Source organism: Diadema antillarum, unplaced genomic scaffold (genome assembly GCF_040938485.1).
Source record: "Diadema antillarum isolate AM-2024a unplaced genomic scaffold, OU_Dant_1.0 seq00001230_RagTag, whole genome shotgun sequence".
In the NCBI taxonomy this organism is placed as follows: Eukaryota; Metazoa; Echinodermata; class Echinoidea; order Diadematoida; family Diadematidae; genus Diadema; species Diadema antillarum.
This window is the reverse complement of record NW_027272018.1, coordinates 606,695-622,331: the sequence shown is the minus strand read 5'-3', so window position 1 is coordinate 622,331 and position 15,637 is coordinate 606,695. Positions and strand designations below refer to the sequence as shown.

Here is a 15,637-nt window from a genome sequence, read left to right as displayed (position 1 = left end):
TCCTCAAACTTTCACTGATGTGTTCTATTAATATTGCTGCATTCACTCAATCCACATGTATATGATGGTGGACTTGTCCTTTAACATGTTTAATTTGAAAAAAAAAAACCAATGAAGCGCGATAAAGTTTCCTATTTCAAAACATTCTACAGTCTTCTGACTTTTCAATACATCAACTCTCTTATATATCAACTCAAACCGTATAATTTCGCAACAACTGTGTCCTTCATGTCTTTTATCTAGCAAGATGGCGTCTTGGCGCGGTACACGTGCTCAAATGAGAGAGGTCTCATTTTCTTGTTATAAGGATTGTATGGTCTTGGGTGAGGTGAGGATTCAGCGTAAATAATCTTGAGAGATACTTAGAAACCACCTTCTGAAATGTTAAGGAGCATATAATTCTCACAGAAATTCGAAGTTTATTGGATGAAAATCGGTTTTGAAATGGCTGAGATATCCAAAAAAACAAAGTAACATAAAGCGATTCTAATCATAAGACCCACCTTTTATTAGGATCGGGATTTGGGATATCTTTATAGCCCAAACCAATTTTTCTCAAATGAACTTTTAATTCCTTTCAGAATTATGCGCTCTTTCATGTTTCATAACGGGTTTCTCATTATCTAAAACCAAAAAATATATATATGTATATCATTTATCATAATGAAAAACGTTGGAACCCTAAAGCCCCATCTCCACAGAAACTGCACCATCCCTTTAACGCCACACTATCAAGGTAAATCACTCATCTTCCTTATGCTTTGCTCTATTATGCGTATAATAATAAGAAGAGAAACCCGATGGCAATTCGATTGAATACGATTGTGGTCTATATTAAAGAATGACAGACATCTTATAATGAGCAATATGACGAAGGGCATCCATGGCCAGTGGTAAGAGAAATACATAGACTCCGGCGACCTAATTAACGAGGTTGGGGTAACCGGAGGTGATCCCGACTCTTAATCCACATGCCTCACAGTGTGTGGGGCAGGAAAAAACGCTCTCAACACTGAAGACACATACGGCCGAAATAACGTTGGGTGGTCACATCTTGAGGGTTCTTTGGATTGGGAAGGGAGTGTATGTGTGTGTGTGTGTGGGGGGGGGGGGTGGAGGGTGGGGAGGGCGATTATATGCAAGGAACAAGAGGAAATACCAAGTCCACACTGAGCATGAAAAGCGAACATCAGAAATAAGACTCCATTTCTAGAGAACTAGAGAAGGCAGCAATTCAGCTGAAGGAGACTTACATTTACGTAAAAACTGATGAGATAAGCAGTGAAATTAAGTGTCAGCCAGATGAGAAGAAAATAATACCAGGATGGCACTAACAAAATCTGGTGTTTTTGAGAAACAGTAATATCAGCGTCAATTACATAACATGCAATTAAAATGAGATGGATGCTGTCATTGCCTGGTATACCATGCTCCTTAATTGCTGGCAAATACTCTCTAAAAAAAAATCGAGTGAAAATATTCACTCCTAAAAGAGTGAATACAAAAAAGAGTGAATTTAGAGTGAAATTGGAGTGAATTTTGAGTGAAAATGTTCATTTTCACTCGTTTTAGAGTTACCTCAGGGATCACTCCAAAATCTTCGAGTGATCCCTGACGTCACTCCAAAATGAGTGAAAATGAACATTTTCACTCAAAATTCACTTCAATTTCACTCTAAATTCACTCTTTTTTATTATTCACTCTTTTAGGAGTGAATATTTTCACTCGATTTTTTTTAGAGAGTATTTAAAAAAGTTAATCTTTCGAATTTTAATCATGCTTGTTTGTTGCTCTGTTTTACGATCGGTAATAACATCCTCAGCACCCAATCGTTCTTGAGCTAATGAAGTCCATTTTGTGGTCACTTTGAAATGGGTTACCATGCTTTTTATATGAGAATTATAGTGACTATAGTTTATAAAAAATTATGCTATCTCTGACTTCTTTTTCATTTCAATTTATTTTCACATTTCTCACATATATTACAATAAAGTATATGAATACAATAATTATACAAAAAATAAATTTGATGAAACTTCACCGGAATGTACAAACGTTTGTCTTGGTATAAACACAAGGTCTGTATACAGGCGAGTTGAACTGCAAATTGTAGATGGTCATGATGCGAAAAGATATGATGCGGCCTGTGTAAAAGCAATCTTGTACAGCCGTAGGTCATTAGGGGAAGTTTAATATACAAATATTTTTTTAGACCATTCAATAACTGGGGGAACCGATTAAAACAATCAAACAAAATCCGATCGAATAAGTGTTGCTAGATAAAATACAGAAAGGCCACATGTTGCAACAATATTATAACCTACTACAAGTAGGGGCATTGGGAGAACAACGACTGAGAATGTAGAGATTCAGGTGGGTGTGAAGGTATAGATAATGGCGTAACAGTATGGTATAAATACACAGGTAGAAGGTGGGATAATAATGAAAAATCTTGATTCAGTCATTTAGTTTATTTATCCAATGTTTTTCCAGGGGGATTTATTATTATTCTTTTAAATGCCAGGTTTGTATTAAAGTCATCAGAGTGTTTACATGATGTACACGTCAATCTGTGAACTAATTCTTAGAACTTAGACGAAGATGATAGACTGTCATTTCCCCGGAATATTGGCCTGGAGGTATTGCTCAAGGTCTAAATTGATTCGTTAGTTTTGATTCAGAAAAAGGCCTTGCGGATTATAAATCATGCATTTTTTTGATCATACAAAAGAATTGTTTGTTTCCAGTAATTTGCTTTAAAAAATTGATTTGTATATGTATCACGTTGGAATTTGTATGCCTCCGCCAAGAAGTTTCACCCTAGCCATTATGTTTTCGGGTTGTCCGTCCGTCCGTCCGTCCGTCCGTCCTTCCCGGTCCGTAATCAATTTTGTGGACAGCGTAACTTCAAAAACGTTTGAGTTATCCTAATGAAACTTGGAATGTATATGTATGAGTGGGCGAAGTTGTGCCTATCAACTTTTGGGTGCGCATGCTAAAGGTCAAAGATCAAAAGGTCAAGGTCAAATGCTCAAAATTTCACTATTTCCCCCATCTTGAAGGCATTTTCTTGAAATTTAGTGTATACATGAACTTCCAAATAAAGATTATCCAGAGAGAGTTTCGGTCGTTAGGTCAAAGGTCAAAGGTCAAGTGAAAATGTTAAAATTCATTCTCTCCATATCTCACAAATGGTTCAAAGTGTCTTCATGGCACTTATTAGTTATGCATGTACTGACTGGCAGTGATTATCTAGGGAATTTAAGGGTCAGGGGTCAAAGGTCAGGGGGACAAAGGTCAAGGTCAGCTTCTCGAAATTTCACTATTTCCCTCTTATATTATGCAATGTCTGCAGGATTTTTCCTGAATCTTAGTGTATGCATGTATTACCAGAGATTCTCTTGGAAGTTTCTTGCCAAAAGGTCATAGGTCAAAGGTCAAGTGAAAGTGCTAAATCTCATTTCTTCCTTAAACTTATAAAAGGGTTAAAGGTCAAGTAAGAATCCTCAAATCCCCAAATACCTGCACTCTTAGACAATTATATCCATTCATCCAATTAAACCTAGTTCAAGGAAAGTGAACATTCAACACATTTGACATACCTTTCATTTTAATATTTTGCCAATTATGTGAAACTGTCATCACACATTGTCAAGACATTGTACTATAGACCTATTAGGAGAACCATGCATTATGGCGGAGGCATACCAGTCGCCATAGCGACGTTTCTAGTTATGTATAAGTTGAATATTTCTTCTTAGTAAAGTTTCCTCAATGTTTGTTAAAATCAGTGAAATCCACAATCGTTCTACCAGGCAGAGTGGATCGTATCACTTTTCCCCCGTTAAAGTCTTAGCCCTTAAGACAATTACTTCTACCGGCCCTTCTTTATGGAATGATTTAGATTCTGTTCGGTTGTAACCAAGTTCTCTAAGTCCCTTTAAGCAAAATCTAAAAGTCATTTTTTTTAAACCTACGTTTAATTATATAACATGACCACTTAAGATATCTCTGCTTACTCAGGATGATGCCTCGCTCGAGTACCTACATTTGTTTGATCAAATCACCACTTTATTTAGCATTGATACCTTAAGTTTTATCATGAACATTATATACTATTTTGTACATTACCTAGATTTTATCATAATCTCGACATATTGTATCATTGCATGTTTCGTCATCTTTTGTAATAAGCATATTGTACTAAACGCTTATAACCTTGGAACCTACATCCTACAAAGCTTTGCTTTTTAGTAGGTTCCTCATATTACACATCACTATAATGTCCTTTGTGCAATTCTATCTCAACTTGACTTTTGCTTTAAAATTTTTTTTAATCAAATGGAATATAAAACTTGTATATAAAATGTGGAATATGGAACAAGAATTTAAAAAAAAAATCGACGGGCGAATGAGATTCTGGATCTTCCGTAGACTTGGCATCTGGTGATGGATTTGTATGTGGTAGTACCTTCCCTTGGGCATGGGGAAATAAATTGCCAAGACGTTGTAGGGTAGGAGACGTCAGAGACGATGCAAAGGAAAGACTGGTTGTCCAAAAACTCCCAATATTGGGACGTGATAAAAGTAGAGTGTGTTTTGGAAATCATTTACTTTTACTGGTCCTCAGCTCTCAGCAACTCGCTTCCTGTTAGTCTAACTCAAATAGGAAAATACTCTTTTACCTGATACAGATACAGATACTCTTTATCAGTCTGTCCTTCAACAAATATGCGGAAAACCTACAGGTAAAATGGAATTCAGTGTAGTTATTGGCTCAACAACCATCTTTATTGTTGTTTTCTATAACATTGATTATTATTATCATTATCATCATTATTATTACCATTGTTATTGGTTTTTAGTATTATCATCATCGTTATTATTATCATTGTGTTCAAGTTGTGTTGATGCATACATAATAAATGTAATGTTATTCTGTCATTTTGGATTTCGGCATTGAACCCATCGAGGGTGAATCTCAATGATAGTTCCTATTTACAAGTCTGGGAAGATTTTAGAATCTCCTTTGGAATGACAAATATTTTATAATTCTGTCATGTTCATATCTTTTTTCCCCCCGCGTTAATATAAAATTATGATATATTTATGTGTCTGTACGCATGTGTATTATTTTGTTCTCTCGCAGAGATGGTTCGATGACTACCTAACGTGGGACCCGGAGAGATACAACAACGTGGATAACTTCAAAATATCACGTGACAAAATCTGGATGCCCGACCTCTGGCTTTATAACAAGTAGGTCTATACAGTGCACTCCCGTTATAACGAACACGGTTATAGCGAAATTCATGTTAAAACGAAGTAAAAATTCAGGCCGGAAAATTATTCACTCTTTGCTCTCTATTGTTTATTTGTTAGGTTACAACGAAAATTTCGATAAAACGAAAGAAAACTGCCGGTCCCGAGGACTATGATTATAACGGGAGTCCACTGTACAACGAGAGAAAACTGCCGGTCTCGAGAACTTCGTTATAACTGGATTCCACTGTATAATCATTTGCTATTAATATATATTTTTTTTATGGGGGGGGGGGGGGAGGAGGCAGGTGACAGCTTGGCAATAATACAGACTCTCAACAGTGATAGGCCAATATGGTCTTTTTTTGAATTATTTTAAAGATAAATAATTCTAATAATTTAGATATGTAGATATTTTAATCTTGGTATTGTAATATCTCCACCAAGGAGGTCTAATTTATGAATGTGGAAACTCCAGTAGTCCGTTTGAATTATGATATCATTGTCTAAATAGCAATTTGCAAATTGCAATAAGACCATTGTCCTCATCAAGCGTTTGCTTATGATGATGGTCTCTTGCATTTCTGTTACATCCAGAGTTGAACTGCAGATACACAGGATCCTATGTTTGCATAAATATATGCATAAAATGATGGGTGCTGTTCGTTATTCCGTAGGTTCGCTATTCCGAAGGTTCGTTATTCCGAAGGGTCGTTAATCCGAAACACGCAAATTCCCTATACCTAGAGGTTCGTTAATCCGAAAATGAAAGAGGGTTCGTTAATCCGAAAATTTGTGGCGTTAATCCGAAGGTTCGTTATTCCGAAGATTGGTTTATCCCAAAATGAAATTCGGAACAATGAACCTTCGGAATAACGAACCTTCGGAATAACGAGCTGTAACCAAAATGATACCTGCTTGTGTTCATTTTGCATTGTGTTAAAAAAATGTTGGATATTTGAATTAATCATTTATCTGTTTTAACTGTCAGATTCAAATTATACTGTGCTCAATTATTTCGTTGAATTGACTTTGTATTTCATTTATGTATAAAAGAAAAATCAGAAATAAAATAAAATCAATCGACCAATCAATAGTTTATAGTTACCTCATTCTTCCTTTTTTAAACAGATTATTGTGGAGAAAAAAGGGGGCAGGGAGAGGGAGACGATTAGGACGTGGTACAAAATAAAGAAAGAGAACGAGAAAGGGAGATGGATGGGGGGGGGGGGGTAGGGGAGGTAGGGGAGGGGGAGGGAGTGACTTTTCAAACAACAATATTTTGTATGTGTAAATTTTACTTCTGTTTTACCGTTTACTGTTTATATCAAAGAATATAGGGTTAAAAGTAGATTGAAAGTCATTCTTTTTTCAATTCAATCATAGTTTATTTCTAATGATGAAAGAACACTAAAAAACAGAAAAGAAAGCAAAACATGGATATGTTTGGGCCTCGACAATTTTTACACCGCAAAGTCGGTCAAGTCATTCGTCTTTAAAAGCACGAGAGAGTGATGAATTTGTACCTAGTCGATCAAAGTGGAACAGAAGTTGCCCAGAAGGCAGACGGGGAGAAGATGATGAACGAGATTGGATTGATAAAGATTTATTTGACTACTCATACATTCTTTTCCTTTGAGTTAGACTTTTGGCCCCAAACTCACGAAGGTACTTCAACAACCAAATCACATCCATCATTTCCGATTTGAATTGAGTTTGCACCTTGCAAACGTGCGCGTTAGTGACGTTCATTGTTGGAGATCTTAGGCAAAGCGTCACGCACGTATTTTGTCCAACTTCAATTTGCATAACCCATTGGACTAGATTTATTGAATGTGCTTTTTATGCATTCCCGCCAAATGATAAAGAGCTCTGTCCGCAGTGACTAAATATGCAATAACACGATTGTGTGCGTGTGTGTGTGTGTATTTTTTTTCAGTGTCTTCCTGTTATGGCATCTCTATTCTTATAAACATATCGCTTTCATTATGTATCCCCTCATTGGGCCGAATGCATAAAAGGCAGCAAAAGGACGTCACGCCTGTGCGAACACAGAAACAAAGGCGGGTGTGACAGCACGTATTTGAAAGGGCGTGTGTGTGCGGAAACATTTCTTGACATAGCAGAAGAGCAGAAGACACTCATAAAATGCACACACACATCTATACCCACACACGTACTGGCTGATTTCCATCACTGCTTATTTTAGTCAAGGCGCTAATTCCTGTAGGAGGCTTAATCAAGGACTTCGTTCAACCCACCCTGCAGAAAAGGTTTGACCAGACAGGGTGGTAGATGACACCTCCATGAACATCCCCAGGTAGTATGTGGTTCCAAATTGTGGTGTCAGTAGAATTTTACTGGCCATTTTTCATCATTATTTGTTGGAACAAACGCAAAGGGGTCTGCGCACACCAAGACTATTACACTCACCACTAGCACTGCTACATGCGCCAGTGCAGTGGTGCGTGTAGTAGTCTTAGCGCACGCATACTTTTTCTTCGACAAACACGGGTTTTGCCTGCAAACTAACTTTTCACACCAAGCTGGGGTTCGGTATAGTGTAGTTTCTAGACGTTTCTATTTCGTCTTTATTTCTCCGAGTTGAAGTAAGCAGAGTGAGAGCGCATACCCAGTGATTGCGACGCCCGAATCGCAATCACTGGGTATGTGCCCTCACCCGGCTTAGCGCAATACAGCGGGCTTCTGCCCAATACACAAGTTGCAACTCAGAGAAATAAAGACGAAATAAAAACGACTAGAAATAAAGACTAGGGTCGGTAGCGCTTGTCGCTATTGGGGCACTGAAAATAACAAACTTATCACAGTTTCTGCATTTATTTCATGAAGAATTCATCAAACCTGCATAAAACTTTATATGTACACGTTGCTAGAGATGTCGGCAATACAGTAGGATTCAATGTAAGTTATGATATTGTACATGGTTACCATGGTAACCGGATGCCTACAGGTGATCGGTAACCCCCAAAATGCCTCCTACTGCTGCAAACTTTGATTTTTTTAATTTTATAGATGCAATTTAAAAAAAAAAAACTTTTTATTGACTATTGTAAAAAAAAAAAAATCGTCTGCTGCCAAGGCAACTAGTATTATCCAATCATGATTCAGCTGTCAATAACTCAAAAACTAAAGCCCATAATTTCAAAAAGCTCAATGAGAATGTCCTTCCTTTTGCATATTTTGTGTACAACTTATGTGAAGAATATACTGAAGCATTCTCAAGTTACAGCAATATTTGTAAACAAAGGCATAATAAACGGCCATTGAAAGAAAGATATCATTTTCGAGTAGTAAAATGCATGAAAAAGTTGCATCCGTCGTACTTTCAACACAAATTTGACTTCAAAGTACATAGGCAAATGTAGTTTTGAGTAATGTATGGACACAAATTTCCCTTAAAAATATAGGTGAATACAGAGAGCAAAGCCAATTATATTCTAATGTTAGCTCTTTTGAGCATTAAAAGAGCGATGGTTATGCAAAACAATCCTGGAAGAGAGCAGAGGAAAGCAATAATTGTTCATGTTTGTAAAGGAAGTTTATTTAAGAATGCAGATAAATTTCTTTGTAAAGAAGGAATACACAAGTGCGCTGGATTATCCACCAAAAAATTAAACATACTTTTGATGTAATTATATATATATACATATATATAGAATAAAATGAAAAAATCATGATATGTAAATTTGTATCAAAACGTGCAATAATGAATTTATGCTAAGGAGACAATGAGGGAAAACTCTTGGGCGTCTTTTCCCTTTTATCCAGGCTAATTTAACAGTGTTGAGGTAGGTCTACAATGGGTGATGTGCACGAAAGGCAAAAGAAACAAATCAGTCTAAATTACAGATATAGATAATGTATATATATATACACACACACACACACACACACACACACACACACACATTTATATATATATATTTTTTTTTGGGGGGGGGGGTGGGTTACCAATCACCTGTAGACATCCCGTTACCACGGATACATTCACAATATTATAACTTACAATGAATCCCACTGTTTTGCTGACATCTCTAGCAACGTGTACATATATAGTTTTATGCAGTTTTGATGAATTTTCATGAAATAAGTGCAAGAACTGTGATAAGTTTGTCATTTTCAGTGCCCTAATAGCGACAAGTATTACTGACCCTTGTCTTAATTTCTAGCCGCTTTTATTTCGTCTTTATTTCTCTGAGTTGCAGCTTGTGTATTGTGCAGAAGCCCGCTGTATTGCGCTAAGCCAAGTGAGGGTGCATACCCAGTGATTGCGACAAAAAACGGTTGTGGCGTCGCAATCACTGGGTATGCGCTCTCACTCAGCTTACTTCAACTCGGAGAAATAAAGACGAAATAAAAACGTCTAGAAACTACACTACATCGACCCCAGCTTGGCGTGAAATATTAGTTTGCAGGCAAAAACCCTCGTTTGTGACCTAAAAAGTCTGTATGCGCTAAGACTACTTCACGCACCCCTGGCATTGGCGCCTAGCAGAGCTAGTGGTACGTGTAGTAGTCTAAGCGTGTGCAGACTCTTTCTCAAAGAATAAGGTCTTGTCGCAACTTAAGTGGCCTGTAAAATTTTATTGATACCACAATTTGGAGTCACATACTACCTAAGGGTGTTCTAGAGGGTCCAACCGACCACCCTATGCAGTCAAACCTTTTCTGCGGGGTGGGTTGAACGAAGTGATTTTTTCTGGGTCCCTGCGCCTTGACTATTTAGCCCGGATCTGCCAGGTTGCACGTGGAGAGAGGTCTCCTTGAATGCAAACCACCGGACATTCCCGTTGTTGAAACGAAACAGTTTCTCACACAACTCTATAGGAAGAATTTCTTGTAGATTTATACCACTCCTGCCCAAGTTTGGTCTTTCTTTTATAAATATGAAAATGATACTTAAAAGCTAACGTCCCACTTAAGCAAAAGCTCAATCTCGTTTTACAGAGCTTGGAAAAACGTACGAAATTGCTAGCAAGAACATGCGAAAGATCCATTTTATGCATACGTTTTTAAGTAAATGTTTGGTCTCTAAGCAATTGCTTGTGCTTGCTAGCAAAAGCCTTTGCTCGCAAGCAATTTTTTTTTTTAATGCATACGGATTCAAGTAAAAGGCAATCGCAAGCAATTGCTAGTTTTCATGCATCCAGCCCAATAGTTTTTCATGTAATGTAGATAGAATATCAACATGTATACTTTGCGAAATCAATAAACTGAATTAAATGTATTTTTAATACTTCCACAGTGCCGGCAGTCGGTACGAGGACTACGCGGCTAATTCCATATGCAGCGTCTACCACACGGGCAAAGTCATTTGGCAGTCGCCAACCATCATCAAGACACACTGTACCATGGACGTCACCAACTTTCCCTTCGATGTTCAGACGTGTAACGTGATCTTCGGTCCCTGGCAACATGGCGTCTCCGAGATCTTGCTTAATGGAACGGGTGATTATTTTGAAACGCCGAGCGGGTGGCGGTCGGTTGGTCGGTTGGTTTGTTTGTGCGCGCTGCATGGCTGGCACGATTCTAATCATTGATTGAAGATGACTATCGCTTTGCCGACGGAATGCTTTCGACAGATAAAAAACCTGTGACATTATTGCAATGTGTTACATCATGCAGTATACTATTCCCATCTCAGACGCATACATTCATTCTAGAGAGCGAGAGGGGTTGGGCAGGAGGCGATATCGAATGTCTCTTGACGTTCTGTTAACATGTACGACTTGATTTTCCATAAATTCGCTCACTGAATGATTTCGAGGCCTCAAAATGTATTCTTTTAAAGCCTACCCTGGGGAAGAGAACAGGGCCTGCACAACTGGGGGGGGGGGGGGGGGGGGGTCAACTGATTAAACCTGGAAGTGTCAACAGAAATATAAACTGGGCCCCCTCACGTTCAAAAACGCAGTTCCGGCAAAGGAGAATTTATTATGAAAATGTAACCAACAATGACCAAAGGACCGTTCATGTAACATGCATGCCACTAAAGTCTGTCGTGATCTAAGTAGGCCTAACATTTGCAATCTCCGCTCTGATTGAAGGATTGCTTTACAACAGTATGGCACAACAAAGTATATCAAGCAATGTACTTTGCAGGAAAACTATTATTATTAACCCCATTTTTCCCGATCTCTCTCGGGCCCCCAGGTTCGGCCGACAGGTATCTCCGCAGTTCCGGCGGCTGGCAGATCACGCTGTTCCGCGCTACCGCCAACCAGCAGGAATATACCATCTACGACGGCGACGACCCCATCGCGTTCAGCTACGTCGAGTACTCCGTCTTCCTGCGCCGCATACCGACCTACTTCGTCTTCTACCTGATCATGCCCTGCACGCTCATCTCCACCACCACTTTCCTCAGCTTCTTTCTCCCGCCGGAGTCAGGGGAGAAAGTCAGCCTGGGCATCACTGTCCTGCTCTCGCTCACGGTGTTTCTCCTTATCGTGGCAGAGCTTCTACCGCCCTCTGGTGCCGTACCCATTATAGGTACGACGTAGCAACGTTTCACTCACAGCTCTGATAAAAGCTAAGAAATTGTTTTGAAAACATGAAAAGGCAAATAAAGAAGTCTCTCCCTTGGGCACTAATTGAATCATTAAGACCTTTTACTGCTTATCCGAACCAAAACAAGATAAAAACAGGCTATAATAACTTGGAAGAGGATTTTACTACATACATTTACAATACTGTTGGTGGGCACGAACTGCAGAAAGTCGGATAATGTTTTAACAGGGGATGAATTAAAAACAAATGCCCCCAAAATGAATGTTAAAAGTAACTGCTTCTTGAGAGGAACATAATGATAAGGTAGCAAGGGTTGTTTTTAATAGATACATAATACCTGACATCAATTGGAACACGTTTTAATCTATGGGAGGATACGGGACAACATTATTACCATCTAGTTTTTACAAACTTGTCATTAACATCTGCTTCACTCCTCAGCCATTTATTACGCTGCCACGATGGTAATGGTGTCTCTCTCACTGGCCATGTCCGTAGTCGTCCTCAATCTCCACCATCGAGGACCTGAAACAAGCGCCGTCCCACAATGGCTTCGGAAGATCGTCCTCGGTCGCGTGGGGAAAGTCGTCCTAATGAGGAGGTCCTCGTTCAACCAGGAGAATTATTACCGCAGCCGGAAGACCCAGCCCTGCCAGGGCGCGCGGCTGCTAAACCACTACGAGATGGACTCGTACGACGGGAATTATTGGGAGGAGAATCGCGACGGCGTGGATGTCAGTGCGAACGGCGGCAACGTCCGACTCGAACGTTCAGACAGACTCTCCAGACCGTGCTCGGGACCCACGACGTCGCACTCGAAGAACTCGAACAACTCTGTGCGCGTGCGCGAAATCAACTTACTGCGGAAGATCCACGAGGACTTCCGGTACATGCGCGAGACGCAGAAGCAGAAAAAGTTGGAGGAGAAGTGTCATAACGAATGGAAGCAGGTGGCGCTTGTGGTAGACAGGATCTTCATGTTTATCTACCTGGTAGGGATGATATCCACCATTTTGATTATCGTGGCACAGGTGCACGGCTGAGAATGTGGCACAGCTTTTTTGTATTTATCATTTGTTGACCTCAGTGTCTACATTGCTGATCCGGCCATGGAATGCTTCAACATGGGGTTCCATGCTGACAGGACGTCCTGCCAATTGCCCGCAAATTCGACCAGTGATCCTCTACCATCACCGAGAGGTCTTATTTCGCGGATGGCTTGCCTGATACGAGCGCTGCTTTGCCTCCTACCAGTCCCTGGTACCTTCGGTGTCAGAGTTGAAGCGTTGATTACCACTCGTTTGGCCTTTTTTAAGCCCTTGCGTATTGCTTTTTTAAAGTAGTACAAAGGCCCATCATAGGTACGTAGTGTCTTGGTCGCTTGTCCGCGAATGCATAATATTTTATACTAGGCCTACCTTTCGAAACTGTACTGTAAATATAACATCACCCATTTAAATTGCAGTGTGATAGCAGTGTGTAGTAAAACGGCGAAAACAACATCGCGGGAATTCAGTCTTCGTCATTTACAGTGCATTTCTTGGAGCTGTATCGTGAGACATGTACGATAACAAGTCATTATTCATCATCTTGTTCTTCCATTATCTCTTTTTTTGTATACATTTGCGAATCGTGATTATGCTAAACATGTGTACCCATCGTAGTTAAATGCATGACAGTCATAAACAGTAGGAACTCTATTGCACTCGGTCAACTTCTGAGTCATAGGTAGGCCTATTATGTAATAGAGTACAAATCTCCCACTGTATAACCCAAGTTGCAGTTGAATACAGAATATAACGCATTACTTGAACATTAGTAACTTTCTCTTTTCGACAACCAAAATAACCTAAATGTCAAGTAGTCTTGATAGCGTGATATCATTGATGTAGGCACGAAAGTGATTAATAAGCAGATAATGACATGCACTCACGTTTTACCTGTCATTGTATTTATCTTGAAACTTCTTTGGAAGAATATCAATTGGGTCTTAAAGTCTTGGGCTGTTTTCCTTTTTTTTTTAATGGTAGCCAGTGAAAATGTGAATTTTTGCTTCGGGATATTCACAGCTGATAAAGTACATTGATGATCTGTTCTGGTCCATTTGCTTGCGGGGCGCAATACAATCAGTGAAGTGCTCGTTTATTGTTATGCGTGGCGGGCCGTATGCCTTCTCGCTTAACCGGCATTGATTGTTTCGAAGGCATGCGACCTCTTTCTGCCGGTATGCAATCAGGGTCGCCATTATGATTGAAACAAAACATTATCATAACATGATGACATAATTACCTCATTATTGACTTTGTGAGGAAACACGCTTTTTGTGACTACCAGCAACCTGTAGCGTAGCTTTTCTAAGATTGCTTGAACGCCTTCAAATCAAAATTGTTCAAATCATCTGCATATACTCAATGCTGAAAATGTCGTATTTCACCAATTCTTTACTACTTAACGATATGTTTGAATATAATGCCAATGAGAGTTTATTATCATAAAATATATTGGTCTTGAGAAGAATAAGTTTCGTTTACAGCAGCAGTTTTTATGCGAGTAACTATTTACTGGTATCCGAACATGCCGAATGGTATTTCTAACTCTACAGTCCGCTTTCTTTCTAATTTTACTCTTTCCCTTAAATATCATTTTCCCTTCAAAATGAAAGTAAAATCCACGCTATTATTTGTACAAAGTTATTAACATCTATCAAGCCCTGCAAATCCTTCCCTTGATAATACAAGCATGAATCTATAATGTCACAAACAGCCCAAGAAGACGAGGTAAAATGTATGTGCCTAAGGTGTACAGGGATAAGCCAGTTCACAGTTCTAATCTGAGCATGTACAGATAAAGGTCATTGTAGACCTCTTGAAGTTGATTTGCAACTGAGGTATTCAAAACCTGTGTTATAAATGAACCAGGTGCAGATTGGTATTTACAGGTGAATGTGCATTCTTTTCAGCAACATTCACAAAAGCCATTCATGCAGCACTAATATGTAAATTACCACTTACAGTATGGTTGTTTTCAACCACTCTTCTTGAAGACTATTCCATGATTTGCAAAGTCTTGAAGAGGTTGAAGAGGTCACTGCAGACTAGTGCTAACTGTGAACTGGCTTATTGGTTACCATAACCCAGGGAGGAGCCGGTAGGTACGGGTCCCCGACAACACCTAACCCTCTGCGTGCCACATCATGTTACCTGCTCATAGGTTTTTGTGTAAGAGTTGTGCAGATTCGACTCATTGGCACAGAATTGGCTGTTGTTGTTTTTGTTTTTGTTTTTTTCTTATCATGTGATGTTAGGAATTCTGCATCATTTCCAATCGTTTATGCAATGCCTTGTTTTCGTACTGACATCATTGCGTAGCAATTTATTTTTATTTTTGTTTCTGTTTTTGTGTCGTTGTTGTTACTGTTTGTTTGTTTATTTATTTGTTTATTTATTTGTTTTGGGGTCGTTTTTTGTTTTTGTTTTTGTTTGTTTTTGTTTTGTTTTGATGTTGCATTATGGTTGCCGTAACTCGGGTATCTTTATGTAATAAGGTATCCATCGTGACTCCGCTACGCGGCAAGACAAAATCATTAAATTGTGATGCCGACAGTGCGACTCATCAGGCTTTTCGTCTTACCTTTTATACATAACTCATCCTGTTTACATCAGCGTCAAGACTTAATTTATGAGTGTTTCAAGAACTTCAACAAGAAAAAGAGAAAAAGAAATCAAGTAGAAACCATTTTCTCGTGTAGATATGTGGTATGTGTAAGTTTGGGTGACGTACACGAGTGAACGGTCAAATGCATGTGAGGTGAGTAACAGGACGTGGAATAGCATTTTTTTTTTCT

General features: G+C 39.0%; 1 protein-coding gene across 1 annotated transcript in view; it reads left to right on the top strand.

Moving 5' to 3' along the window:
* Positions 1 to 12,836, top strand: part of LOC139745023 (neuronal acetylcholine receptor subunit alpha-10-like) — a 55,991-nt gene extending 43,155 nt beyond the window's left edge. The window contains exons 4-7 of the mRNA XM_071655431.1: positions 5,150 to 5,259; positions 10,529 to 10,731; positions 11,437 to 11,775; positions 12,235 to 12,836. Coding sequence (XP_071511532.1) covers positions 5,150 to 5,259; positions 10,529 to 10,731; positions 11,437 to 11,775; positions 12,235 to 12,836 — 1,254 coding nt within the window. The remainder of the gene's footprint in view (positions 1 to 5,149; positions 5,260 to 10,528; positions 10,732 to 11,436; positions 11,776 to 12,234) is intronic.
* The last annotated feature ends 2,801 nt before the right edge of the window (positions 12,837 to 15,637 follow it).